This window comes from Scyliorhinus torazame, chromosome 6 (assembly GCF_047496885.1).
Source record: "Scyliorhinus torazame isolate Kashiwa2021f chromosome 6, sScyTor2.1, whole genome shotgun sequence".
NCBI classification, from domain to species: Eukaryota; Metazoa; Chordata; class Chondrichthyes; order Carcharhiniformes; family Scyliorhinidae; genus Scyliorhinus; species Scyliorhinus torazame.
Genome location: NC_092712.1, coordinates 156,454,625 through 156,468,281, shown reverse-complemented (window position 1 = coordinate 156,468,281; position 13,657 = coordinate 156,454,625). Strand labels below are relative to the sequence as shown.

At 43.2% G+C, this 13,657-nt stretch overlaps 1 protein-coding gene across 1 annotated transcript in view; it reads left to right on the top strand.

Annotated features, from left to right (window-relative positions):
• nfx1 (nuclear transcription factor, X-box binding 1) overlaps positions 1-13,657 on the top strand; it is a 119,874-nt gene that overhangs the window by 24,344 nt on the left and 81,873 nt on the right. The window contains exons 4-5 of the mRNA XM_072509000.1: positions 1,702-1,779; positions 9,227-9,332. Coding sequence (XP_072365101.1) covers positions 1,702-1,779; positions 9,227-9,332 — 184 coding nt within the window. The remainder of the gene's footprint in view (positions 1-1,701; positions 1,780-9,226; positions 9,333-13,657) is intronic.

The window sequence follows — 13,657 nt, the reverse complement described above, 5'->3', positions numbered from 1 at the left end:
AGGAAAATTAAAGTCTCCCACTACAACAACCCTATTATTTCTACATCTATCCAGAATCTGCTTACATATCTGTTCTTCAACTTCCCGTGGGCTATTGGGAGGCCCATTTTATACCCCCTTCATAGTGACTGACACCTTCCTGTTTCTGAGCTCTACCCACAGTGCCGCGTTACTTGATTCTTCCATGGTGTTCGCCCTCTGTGCAGCTGTAATATGTTCCCTCACCAGTACTGCAACTCCCCCCACCTCTTTTACCTTCCTCCCTGTCTTGCCTAAAACACCTGGAATATTTAGCTGCCAGTCCTGACTTTTTAACCAAGTCTCCGTTACAGCAACCACATCCAAGTTCCACGCATGAATCAAGGCTTTAAGTTCATCTGTCTTACCTGTTATATGTCATGCATTGTAGCAGGTACACTCCAGACCTCCAGTCCCACTGAGTTCGACCTCCCCCATCCTACCCTCCCTCTTAGCGAGCCTGACCCTGGTACCATGCTCATCCCCAGTCTCTACACTTGCTGGCTTATTGTTCTGATTCCCACCCCGCTGCCAAATTAGTTTAAACCCACCCGAACCATATTAGCAAACCTCCCAGTCAGGATATTGGTGCCCCTCCCGTTCAGTTGTAACCCGTCGTTGTACAGGCCCCATCTTCCCTGGAAGACATCCCAGTGATCCAAAAAACTGAAGCCCTCCCTCCTGCACCAGTTCTTTAGCCATGTGTTCAATTGCACTATATCCCTGCATGGCATGGAGAGTAATCCTGAGATTTTTTTTTTAATTTTAAAAATAAATTTAGAGCACGCAATTATTTTTTTTTCCAATTAAGGGGCTAACAATTTAGCGTGGCCAATCTACCTAGCCTGCACATCTTTGGGTTGCAGGGGTGAAACCCATGCAGACATGGGGAGAATGTGCAAACTCCACACGGACAGTGACTTAGGGCCGTGATTCGAACCCGGGTCCTCAGCGCCGCAGTCCCAATGCTAGCCACTGCGCCACATGCCGCCTGTAATCCTGAGATTTCTACCCCAGAGGCCCTGCTTTTTAATCTTAAGAACTCTACTTGAATATTCTTGTGACCAGAAGTGTTGTGGAGGAGCTCCTATTGTAACTTCAGCAGAACATCTTGATCACCTTTTTACACCATATCTTTGGAGTTTCTGTTGAACTTGTGAAACATGATCCGGAGGTCCTCTGCTGAAATTCCATGTGTTAGAATAAGTTGAAAAATGAAACAAATGAAAATCGCTTATTGTCACAAGTAGGCTTCAAATGAAGTTACTGTGAAAGCCCCTAGTCACCACATTCCGGCACCTGTTTGGGGAGGCTGGTACGGGAATTGAACCCAAGATGCTGGCCTTGTTCTGCTTTACTGTGCTAAACCAGCCCCTGTTGCCATGAGTTGCCATGGATAACGTCAATGCATTCTTTTGGAATGTTTTTAATAAGTTTTGTTTTTAAGGACCAATTGTATTTGTATTCCATTTTCATCCAACGCACTGTGTAAAAGTAAAGAAAAATAATAAACCTTTCAGAAATTGTTTGCAGTCAGTAAGAGTCCGGAACTTGCAGAGGTGTATCTTAATACGAGCAAATTTGTGTTCTCTTGCAATGAGCAATGTATTAAAAGATTATGGGAATAAAGTTTGTTCCAATCATTGTGTTGAACTACGTATTTGCATTTATTTTGCGTTCTAGATGGGAATGGCGGTTGGCGATGTCCTGCATGCCAGAATGTTTCTGTACGAGTCCCTAATTCTTACATGTGCTTTTGTGGTAAGTAGTATTTACTTGAAAATATTCAGCAGTAAATTGTTTTTGAAAAATGTTGAAATAAGTGCCTTGTGAATCTTCTGCATATAACATGGAGGGCGGGATTTACCGGCTGTTCACACCAGTGAGAAATTCTGGTCCCACGCCAGGGCATGAGTTTACGGGTGCAAGGGGTGCAGCGGAAATCCCGCTGACAACGGCAGAACCAGTAGATTCCATGGTGGGGGGGGGTCCTCCATCTCCGAAAAACACACGGCGGTGTGGCCAGTAAATCCCGCCCACAATGTAATTTGTTTACTTTTAATGTTAAATAAAGATGATTCTAATACGTATGTAATCGATCTGGGGTGAAAATTAAACACCTGATTTTTGACTGCTTTATTTTAATGCATACCTCCAGAATAGTGTCAACTCTAGGATAGTTTATGGCCTGATGCTGCTTTGGAACATTTGATTATTCAAGTATTAAAGTAATTACTCTCACGCTTTGGGGTCTCCAGTACGAATGAAACTGAGCACAAAGTTACATTTGCAAGAAACAACTGCCTGGCTTTTAATAATAATATTTGTCACTCTTGCATTATTTCACTCAATGCTTTTGTAAACTTTCCTTCACGCAAAATCTCCTTTCCTGACCCTTTGCTAACGCATCCTTCTGTTGCTGAATTTGATTCTCTGGCCAATGCTTGTTTTTTTCCATATTCGATTATCTATGAATCTATGATCCAAGTCTTGTTCTCCACTTTGTCAACTAACCTTTTAGAGAAATAATATTAAGGTGGAAGGAAAGGAAAAGTAACACGTGGTAATGTAACGTATGAGACCACTGATATTGCCAATTTGCTTCAGTATAAAGACAGAAGCAACTGACATTCCACTGGATAATTAGGAAACGGCAGACTTTATAAATTAATATTTAGAGTAAAGCAAGCCAAGAGATTTAGTTTAAGTAAAAAAACAAGGTAATGTAGAAAGTAATGGAATTTGAGGTCGGCAAATCTCTAGAACCTAATGACTTCCACCCGAAGCAATTAAAGGAAAGGTGGGGGAAATTTCAGTTGGGTTAGTCAAGACTTGCCATACTTTTTGTCGGAATTTGTGCCTTTTCGTTTGGAAAATTGTACATAACACTCCATAATTTTAGAAAGGAGAGACCAGGAATTTATAGACCATACAGATTGAATCTCTCATCAGGGAAAGTGTGACTGAGCACTTGAGTAACTATGAACTGATCAAAGATTGTCAGCATGGATTTATAAAAGGTAAGTCTTGTCTGACTAATCCAGTTAAATTGCTTGAGTCAGTCACTTAACGGAATTGTCAGCGAATGTGGTCTACAGTTAGCACTGCCACCTCACAGCGCCAGGGACCTGGATTCAGTTCCGACCTTGGGTGACTGTGTGGAGTTTGTATGTTCTCCCCGGGATTTTTCTCCAGTTTCCTCCCACAGTCCAAAGATGTGAAGGTTAGGTGGATTGGCTATGCTAAATTGCCCCTTTGTGTCCAACACAAGATTGGATGGGGATGAGGAGGTGGGTGGGGGTCAGGGTGGGGTCTCCTTCAGAGGTTTGGTGTGGACTCGATGGTCCGAATGGACGCCTCCTGCACTGTAGGGATTCTATGATCTGAACTTCCCGCATTTATTTAAAGTTCCACACAAGATTATTGACAAAAATAAAAATGGAAATATTTGGAAGTAGCTTAGATAATTGGTTAGGAAATAGGAGACCATAAGTAAAGATAAAGGGAATGTGCTCTGGTGAAATGTGACAAGTCCTTTGGTATGTGTACAGAGGCCTCGGTTTCAGTAGAGCACACATATATCCATAACATTAATTAGTAGAGTCATTTCTGCAAGTTTTATCTCTAGGTGAGTTACTCGCTGCAGGATTCCGAACCGTTGACCTGATCTTGTAGCCACAGTATTTATGTGGCGAGTCCAGTTGAGTTTTTGGTTAATGGCAGCACAAAGGATGTTGATAGTGCTGGGAATGTCACGGGGCAATGGTTAGATTCCCTCTTGTTAGAGATGGTCATTGCCTGGCACTTGTAATCCCAAGCCTGGATGTTATACAAGTCTTGTTGCATTGCACGTGGACTGCTTCAGTATCTGAGAAGTTACAAATGGAGCTGAACATTGTGCAATCATCAGCACATGACTTCTGACCTTTAGGATGGCAGAAAGGTCAGTGATGAAGCAACTGAAGATGGTTGGGCCGAGGGTGATGAAACAGCTGAAGTTGGCTGGGCCTAGGATACTACCCTGAGGAACTCTCAGTGATGCCCTGGAGCTGAGATGACTGACCTCCAACAACCACAACCACTTGGAGCTGAGTATGAGTCCAACCCAGTGGACCGATTTCTTGACTTGACTCCAGTTTTGCTAGGGCTCCTTGATACCACACTTGGTCAAATGCGGCCTTGGTATCAAAGGCAATCACTCTCGCCTCATCTCTGGAGTTTTGCACTTTTGTTCATGTTTGAACCAAGACTGCAATGAGGTCAGGAGCTGAGTGTCCTTGGCAGAACACAAACTGGACATCAGTGAGCAGGTATTGCTCAACGGGTGCCACTTAATTGCACTGTTGATGACCCCTTCTATCACTTTACTGATGATCGAGAGTAGACTGATGGGGTGGCAATTGGCCGGGTTGGATTTGTCCTGCCTTTTGTGTGCAGGTCATAACCTGAGCAATTTCCCACACTGCCAGGTAGATTTTTTTTTCCTATTGGTTCATTGATGTGGGCATCGCCGGCTGGGCCAGCATTTATTGCTCATCCCTAATTACCCCTTGAGGGGGCAGTTAAGAGTCAACCACATTTCTGCAGTCACATGTGGGCCAGACCAGGTAAGGACTGCAGATTGGATTTGTTTTATTATCACGTGTACCAAGTTACAGTGAAAAGTATTGTTCTGTGTACAGTCCAGATGGATCATTCCATACATGAAAAAAACATAGGACATACATCATGTAAATACATAGATACAGGCATCGGGTGAAGCATACAGGTGTGCAGTACTACTCAGTAGAGAAGATGTGTGAAGAGATCAGATCAGTCCATAAGAGGGCCATTCAGGAGTCTGGTAACAGCGGGGAATAAGCTGTTTTTGAACCTTTTAGTACGTGTTTTCAGACTTTTTGTATCTCCTGCCCGATGGAAGGAATTGGAAGAGTAAATAACCCAGGTGAGAGGGGTCTTTGATTAGGCTGCCTGCTTTCCTAAGGCAGCACGAGGTGTAGACAAAGTCAATGGATGGGAGGCGGGTTCGTGTGATGGACTGAGCTGTGTTCACGACTGTAGTTTCTTATGGTCTTGGGCCGAGCAGTTGCCATACCAAGCTGTGATGCAGCCAGATAGGATGCTTTCTATGGTGCATTTTCTTCCCTGAAAGACAGTAGTGAATCAGATGGGTTTTTACAACAATCTACAGTGCATTCATGGTCAGCATTCCAGATTTTTATTGAAATCAAATTTCATCATCTGCAGTGGCGGGATTTGAACCTGGGTCCCCAGAGCATTATTCTGGGTCTCTGGATTACCGGTCCGGTGCCAATACCACAATGTCACTGCCTCCCCTAGATGTCAGTATTGTAGCTGTAGTGGAATAGTTTGCCATGGGAGACATCAAGTTCTGGAGCACAGGTCTTCATTATTATTGCCAGAATATTGTCAGGGCCCAGAACCCTAGCAGTATCCAGTGTCTTCAGCTGTTTCTTGATATCACCTGGCGTGAATTGAATTGGCTGAAGACGGCACCTGTGATGCTAGGGAACTCCAGAAGAGACCGAGATGTTATCATTCACTTGGCAATTCTGACTGAAGATCTGTTACAGCCTTGTCATTTGCACTGATGTGATTGGCTCCCCATCCTCAAGGATAGGAATATTTGTGGAGCCTCCTCCTCCAGTTTTTAATTGTCCCATCACCATTCACGGCTGGATGTGGCAGGACTGCAGAGCTTAGATCTGACCCATTGATTGTGAGATCACTTAGCTTTGACTATCACTAGCTGCTTATGGTGTTTGGCCTGGTTTTACCTTCACCAGTTTGACACCTTTTTAGATATGCCAAATGCTACTCCTGGCATGCTTTCCTGCACTCTTCATTGAACCAGGGTTGACCCCCTGGCTTGGTGTGAATGTTAGAGTGGGGGAAATGCCGGGCCATGAGGTAACAGATTGTGGTTGAGTACAATTCTGCTGCGCATGATGGTCCACAGCACCTCATGGATGCCCAGTTTTAAGTTGCTCGATCTGTTCGTAATCTATCCCATTTAGCACGGTGGTAGTAATGGGGGGTATCCTCAGTCTGAAGATGGGACTTTGTCTCTACAAGGACTGTACGGTGATCACTCTTACCGATACAGTCATGGACAGATGCATTTGTCGCAGGCAGGTTGGTGAGGATGAGGTCAAGTATATTTTCCAACTTCCTGGTTCCCTTTGCATCTGCTGCAGACTCAGTCTAGCAGCTATGTCCTTTAAGCCTCGACCACCTCAATCTGTGGTGCTGCAACCGAGCCATTCTTGGTGATAGACATGAAATTCCCCCACCCAGCATGCATTCTGTGCCCTTGCCACCCTTAGTAAGTGGTGTTCAACACGGAGGAGCACTGATTCATCAGCTATGTGGAAATCAGCAGGAGAATTCCTTGCCCATATTTGACCTGATGCCACAAGTCTTCATTGTTCCGGTGTCGATGTTGAGGGTTCCCATGGTAACTCCCTCCCGACTGTATCCTACTGTGCTGCCACCTCTGCTGGGTCTGTTCTACTGGTGGAACAGGATATACCGACGAATGGTGATGGTGGTAGCTGAGATGTTGTTTGTAAGGACGGACAAAGTATAATTCCGAGGAAGTCATGCCCAAATTAGTATGGTGTTCTGCACCTTGAGTACTGTGCCCAATTCTAGCCAGTAAGACAAAGGGAAATTTTCAAGCACTGGAGGCAGTGAAGTCAAGAGGCCGAGGTTGGCTTCCAGAACAAAAGTTCTAACTTATAAGTAAACTAGAGGACTTTAGGAGGGTGCCTGAAAGGTGATCATATAGAGGCATGGAAAAGGTAAGCATGGAATATTGTTTTCAGTTAAATTGCAAGAATTCAAACGAGTGAAAGGTAACTTTATGACCACTAACAGAAATCCTACTTTGCACAAATAGTGATCAATGGCGGAGCATATGGATACATATGGACTGAGGTTCAAGGTGGAATAGTGGAAGCAAAAATCCGGTTTAGTTGCATAATTAATCTAAATTTCCTGAGTCTGAAACTACAACTCAAAGTACCCTATTTCTTATATTTGTAATCCAACTTCTTATTCTGTCTCAGGATCTTTCTGAGCTATATGCACAATATTGATTCTATGCATTATTTTGTTTTGGCTTTCTGTCATATTTGTTTACACAAAGCACATGGAAACAAATAGAAACATACAAAATAGGTGCAGGAGTAGGCCAATCTACCTTTCACGGCTGCTCCACCATTAATTATAATCATGGCTAATCAACCAACTCGGTAACCTGTTCCTGATTTCCCCCCCCATATGCTTTAATCCTTTTAGCCCCAAGAGATCTATCTAACTCCTTCGTGAAAACATGCAATGTTTTAGCCTCAGCTGCTTTCTGTGGCAGCGAATTCCACAGGCTCACCACTATCAGAGTGAAGAGATTCCTCTTCATCTCAATCCTAAATAGTTCACCCCATATCCTCAGACTGTGGCCCCTGGTTCTGGACTCTCCTGCCATCAGGAATATCCTTCCTGTATCTATCCTGTCGAATCCTGTTAGCATTTTATAGGTTTCTATGAGATTCCCCTCATTCTTCTAAACTTCAGCGAATATAATCCTAACTGACTCAATCTCTCCTCATACGTCAGTCCTGCCATCCCAGGAATCTGTCTGGTAAACCTTTATTGCACTCCCTCTATAGCAAGAACAGACTCCAATAAGGAGACCAAAACTGCCATTAATATTCCAGATGTGGTCTCACCAAGGCCCTGAATAATTGCAGCAAGTTATCCTTGCTCCTGTACTTGAATCCTCTCACTATGAAGGTCAAGGTAACATTTGTCGCCTTTACCGCATGCTGCATCTGCATGTTTATTTTCAGTGACTGGTGTACAAGGACACCTAAGTCTCGTTATACATTCCTTTCTCTCAATCTACAGCCACTCAGATAATCTGCCTTCCTGTTTTTGCTACCAAAGTGGATAACCTTGCGTTTATCCACATTATACTGTATCTGTCATGCATCTTTCCACTCACTCAACTTGTCCAAATCACAGTGAATCATCTCTGCATCCTTCTCACAGCTCACCCTCCCACACTGCTTAGCCATCTTCAAATTTGGAGATATTACATTTAGTTCCCTCATCTAAATCATGAATGTATGTTGTGAATAGCTAGAATCTGAGCATTTATGCCACGAGTCACTGCCTGCTATTTGGAAAAACATAGAACATACAGTGCAGAAGGAGGCCATTCGGCCCATCGAGTTTGCACCGACCCACTTAAGCCCTTACTTCCACCCTATCGCCGTAACCCAATAACCCCTCCTAACCTTTTTGGGCACTAAGGGCAATTTAGCATGGCCAATCCACCTAACCTGCACGTCTTTGGACTATGGGAGGAAACCGGAGCACCCGGAGGAAACCCACGCAGACACGGGGAGAATGTGCAGACTCCGCACAGACCGTGACCCAGCCGGGAATCGAACCTTGGACCCTGGCGCTGTGAAGCTACAGTGCTATCCACTTGTGCTACCGTGCAGCCCTGTGCTGCTGTGTAAAAGACACGTTTATTTCTATCCTTTGCTTGCTGTCTGCCAAACAGTTTTCGATCCATTTCAATACACTATCCCCAATCCTATGCGTTTTAATTTTACACACTAATCTCTTATGTGGAATTTTGGCAAAAGCCTTCTGAAAGCCCTAATAAACCACATCCTTTGGATCCCCCTCGTCAATTCTCCTAGTTACATCCTTGAAGAATTCCAGTAGGCATGTCAAGCATGATTTCCTTTTCGTAAATTCATGCTGACACTGTCAGATCCTGCCACTGTTTTCCAAGTGCTCTTCTCTTGAATCCTATGGTTGAGGCAGAGGCTTTTATATGGATTGTTGCCTACAACTTTGCAGAAGTGTCATTAAACAATATTATTGTGAGCTCAACTGTCTACTCTTCTGTAATTTCTTCAAAGCGGTTGAGGTTTATTGAGCAGCATCTTCCTTTCTTTAGATTCAGTGAAGCTATTTTCTGAGTATTAATACTTGCAGCAAAATATGATGGATTGCAGCCCCTAGCCATGAATTCACACTTTCTTGAGGTATGCTATTGAGATGCTCTTCAACTGCAGTTGTTTTGCTCTTTTTTTTAAAGAGTTAAGAGGATCATTAATGAAACTGAAGTTGATGCTTCTGGTAATGTTTTATTTTATGTACTTGTAAGGTAAGGTTAACAATCCAGAGTGGAACAGGAATGAAATACCTCACAGTTGCGGAGAACTTTGTGGAAAGAAAAGATCTGGCAATGACTGTCCTCACTCATGTAACATGTAAGCACAGAAAACATGCTAGAATGTTTGCACCTTCCTACCTATTTGATATTACTTTACATTTGATAATTCACTTCAATGGCTTTGAGATGTGGGTACTCTGGACAAGTTTTTGTTTAGCTTTTCATAAGAGCACATTACTGCCAAATATTGTTACCCCTCATTTTTCTAATAGAAATCAGCTTCTACATGCTACTAATTTCACTTGGTGCCACCTTTAGACTTTTGCGAAATGAACTTGAACCAACTCTATATTTGCTTATGGCTTTAGTACTATGGACCCCAGTTATCTACTAATGTGGATGCTTCCCTGTGCTCATTGGAAAACAGACATTGGAATATACTTGAGAGTCACACTAAGATAAAAGTGCACTGGAAGTTTTTTTTGAAAGAATACATAAATATTCTTAAAATAATTTTACCTTGACTGATAAATAAATTTGGCTCACCTAATGCACTTCTCAGAAATGTTGATTATATAAAGGAACATAGTGAGTATCGCTATAACAAATTCAGTTTCTGCATTTTTTTTGTTTCTGAATTGTTTTGTTGAGAAACTAAGTTGGGCACAGTGAACTGAATATACTTCAAAGCTGTTTGTTAAAAGCATGTGTTACGATCTCAGTTGATACAACTGGATGAGAAGATTCCAGAATGGAACCCTGGCTCAAAAGACTAACTTTTACTTTTTTTTTACAAAACGTGGAGGAACAGGGCCATTGGATCGCTAATTAGTTTTAACAACATGAAAAACATTTATTAAACATGAAAAAATTGGATTATGATACAATGACCTTTACTCTCTTCTCCCCCCCCCCCCCCCCCCCCCCCCCAGCTTAACAATTACACACAGACTTTAATATTAACATGGATTACAAAGTACATGGGGCGTCATTCTCCGACCCCCCGCCGGGCCGCGCCGGTTGGCAGGATCCCCCGCTGGATTCTCCGGCCCGAATGGGCCGAAGTCCCGCCCAGAAATTGCCTGTCCCGCCGGCGTAAATCAAACCTGGTATTTACCGGCGGAACCAGGCGGCGTGGGCGGGCTCCGCGGTCCTGGGGGGGGGGGGGCGCGGGGCGATCTGACCCCGGGGGTGCCCCCACGGTGGCCTGGCCCGCGATCGGGGCCCACCGATCCGCGGGCGGGCCTGTGCCGTGGGGGCACTCTTTCCCTTCCGCCACGGCCTCCACCATGGCGGAGGCAGAAGAGACTCTCCCCACTGCACATGCGCGGGAAACTGACAGCGGCCGCTGACGCTCCCGCGCATGCGCCGCATTTCCGCGCCAGCTGGCGGGGCAACAAACGCCATTTCCGCCAGCTGGCGGGGCGGAAATCCCTCCGGCGTCGGCCTAGCCCCTCAATGTTGGGGCTAGGCCTCCAAAGATGCGGAGCATTCCGCACCTTTAGGCCAGCGCGATGCCCGCCTGATTGGCGCCGTCTTTGGCGCCAGTCGGCGGACATCGCGCAGTTGGGGGAGAATTTCGCCCCTGGTCTCTCTCAGGCCTTTTAAGCACACAAGATGGCTGTGGGCAAATGCACTCTCCACTCTGAACCCCAAGTGAATGTTTGTGGATGTCTCTGCTGAATCCCCCCAGATGGTTACACCCCCCCAGATGGTTACACATGTGAGTTTCCAAACACCACTCTCAAAAACTTGCTTTAAAATCTTCTCTCCCTTAGTGGTTTGCATTCTAAAATCCAGACCAGGTTTTCCAAATGACACTTCTAAAATCCAGGCTTCTGCTCCACTATTAATAGTGAATCCAGTCCAGGATTTTACACCATCCTCTTTTGGATTTATTTGTTCTGACTGTTGTGCAAACTGCTCATAATTGCTTTAACTCATGATTCCCAGACTGTATTGAAATGGCATCAGGTATTTGATTTACCTTTGAAGACTGCTGTCCCGCTTTTAAACTGGTGACTACAATTGTCTCTAACTTAGAATACTTTATTTACTCTTCCTTGAATTCTTCTGAACCATACCTTGTCTCTGTTTACTTAACCCAAATTTCTTGGACACTTCTCTTCATTTCTCCAATTTTCTTAACTCGCTGGTCTTTAAATTTCTGGCATCTGTTTTCTTAACCAGTGGGAACATCTCTCTCAGCTTTGCTAGAAGCTTCTAGCAAAGCTGAGAGAGATGTTCCCACTCTAACCGTAGAAACCGTCTGCTTCTAGCAGAGCTGAGGGCTGCCTACTCTCTCACAACCTATCTCCAACTGCCCACAAATTAGCTGAACTAAACCTTAAAAGCTCCTCTGCTTTGCAAGATCCCAGTTCCTAAGCAACCCCCACGTACTTATACCGTTTATTTATTCATCATGCTGCAGCCCTCTCTAAGCATAATAGAAACACGTTTGGAACTTAGTCAACCCTCACACATACAAACACCTTTGCCATGCATGAATCTAACTATAGGTTTTACCCTTCCAGAAACATTACATTAAATCCACATTCAGCGATACCTTATTTCTAATGTTTCCCAATAAAAAAATATAAAACTACCTTTGTTTTCCTAATTGGTAAGAATAGGAGTAGGCCATTTAGCCCCTCCAGCTTGTTCCACCATTAAGTAAGATCATGACTGATCTGTGACCCGACTCCAGTGATTTTCTGAAGTTTACACATTTTAATCTGATGCTTATGCAATGCTATTGGGTTGTTTTACATTTCTTCATAATAAGCATATATGCAAATCATTATTCCAATCTGCTCTTCAAGCAATTGTGGAGACACCAAAATAAGGAGAAAGTAACAGCAGTTCAAGTTAATGTTGCAGGCCAAAGTGAGAGTAACATCACTCACTCCTACAGATATTGCTGGCCACGCTGCACATCCCCACTATATTGCATTTCAAAGGTAAAGTAATATAACTGACTTCTGTTGGGGTTCCAACCCAGCTCAAATCCTGCAAAAGCAATTTTGAGTAATTGGGTCTTAGTCGACCTGAATAATGTTAGTGTGCAACCAGTTAAAGTTGATTTTTTTTTAAAATCAGTCCAATATTAATACGGTTCAGAGGCTTTGATCCTCCAGTGCTTGCACTATATTGAGAGCTATTGAGTCATAATTGGTGAGTCAGAGAATTGAGGGAATTTCTTAATAAACCATCTTCAGAAAATCTGGCAGAAAGTGACTTATCATAGTTAAGAGTGGCTTCAATGGGTGTTGAAACAGGGTAGATTAGAAATGATGCAAATGTTAAAATAAATATAGAAAATTGGGCGAGAGGGAACGAGGAAGAAAGGCAAGACAAGGTGACAAGTTGAAACTGTTTTGGTTTATATTTAAAATTGTTTACATGTGCATATTTTACTTGCATAAACCGAACCTTGAAAATAGCTAATTTTCTTATCTTGGTCGTTAGATTCCCACTGCATTTCCAGTTTATTGATGCAGTTACTTTGTAACACATTAAATATGATCTCTCCAGAAGAAAATTCATCCAGATTAGGTTCACAGTAGCACAATGGTTAGCACTGTTGCTTCACAGCTCCAGGGTCCCATGTTCGATTCCCGCTTGAGTCACGCTGTACAGAGTCTGCACGTTCTCCCTGTGTCTGAGTGGGTTTCCTCCCACAAGTCCCGAAAGATGTGCTGTTAGGTGGATTGGATATTCTGAATTCTCCCTCTGTGTACCCGAACATGCGCCAGAATGTGGCGAATAGGGGATTTTCACAGTAACATCATTGCAGTGTTAATGTAAGCCTGCTTGTGACGATAAAGATTATTATTAAATTATTAATCACCAAGTTTAAACAAATGTGGAGCCTTTTCTCTATCCAGCAATTCTAATGCAGTATGATTATTGGTGCTAGCATTGCACGAAAAACTGTTGTGAATAAATTGATTTCCCTTTCTCTCTGTTCACAATAACCCTTGTTTACCCATGTGGTTGGTAAAGTTTGTTACTTAGCTCATTATTCGATATGGTGGTGGGGAGGTAACCCTTAGAATGCCAACAAATGAATGGACCTTCCAATAATTGGGACAATATGTAAATGTTTTATGGCTTGTACATCCATCCTAGATTGTTTAAAGTAAGGAAATTAGCTATTTTCAAGGCTCGGTTTATGCAAGTAAAATATGCACATGTAAACAATTTTAAATATAAACCAAAACATTTTCAACTTGTCACCTTGTCTTGCCTTTCTTCCTCGTTCCCTCTCTTGCCCAATTTCCTATATTTATTTTAACATTTGCATCATTTCTAATTTACCATGTTTCAACCAACATTGAAAATCTTCACCTATGGTTGAAAATCGACTCAAGACTAAATGAAGCTTAGAAATCTTAATGGTTGCGGGTTTGTGTTTTTAAT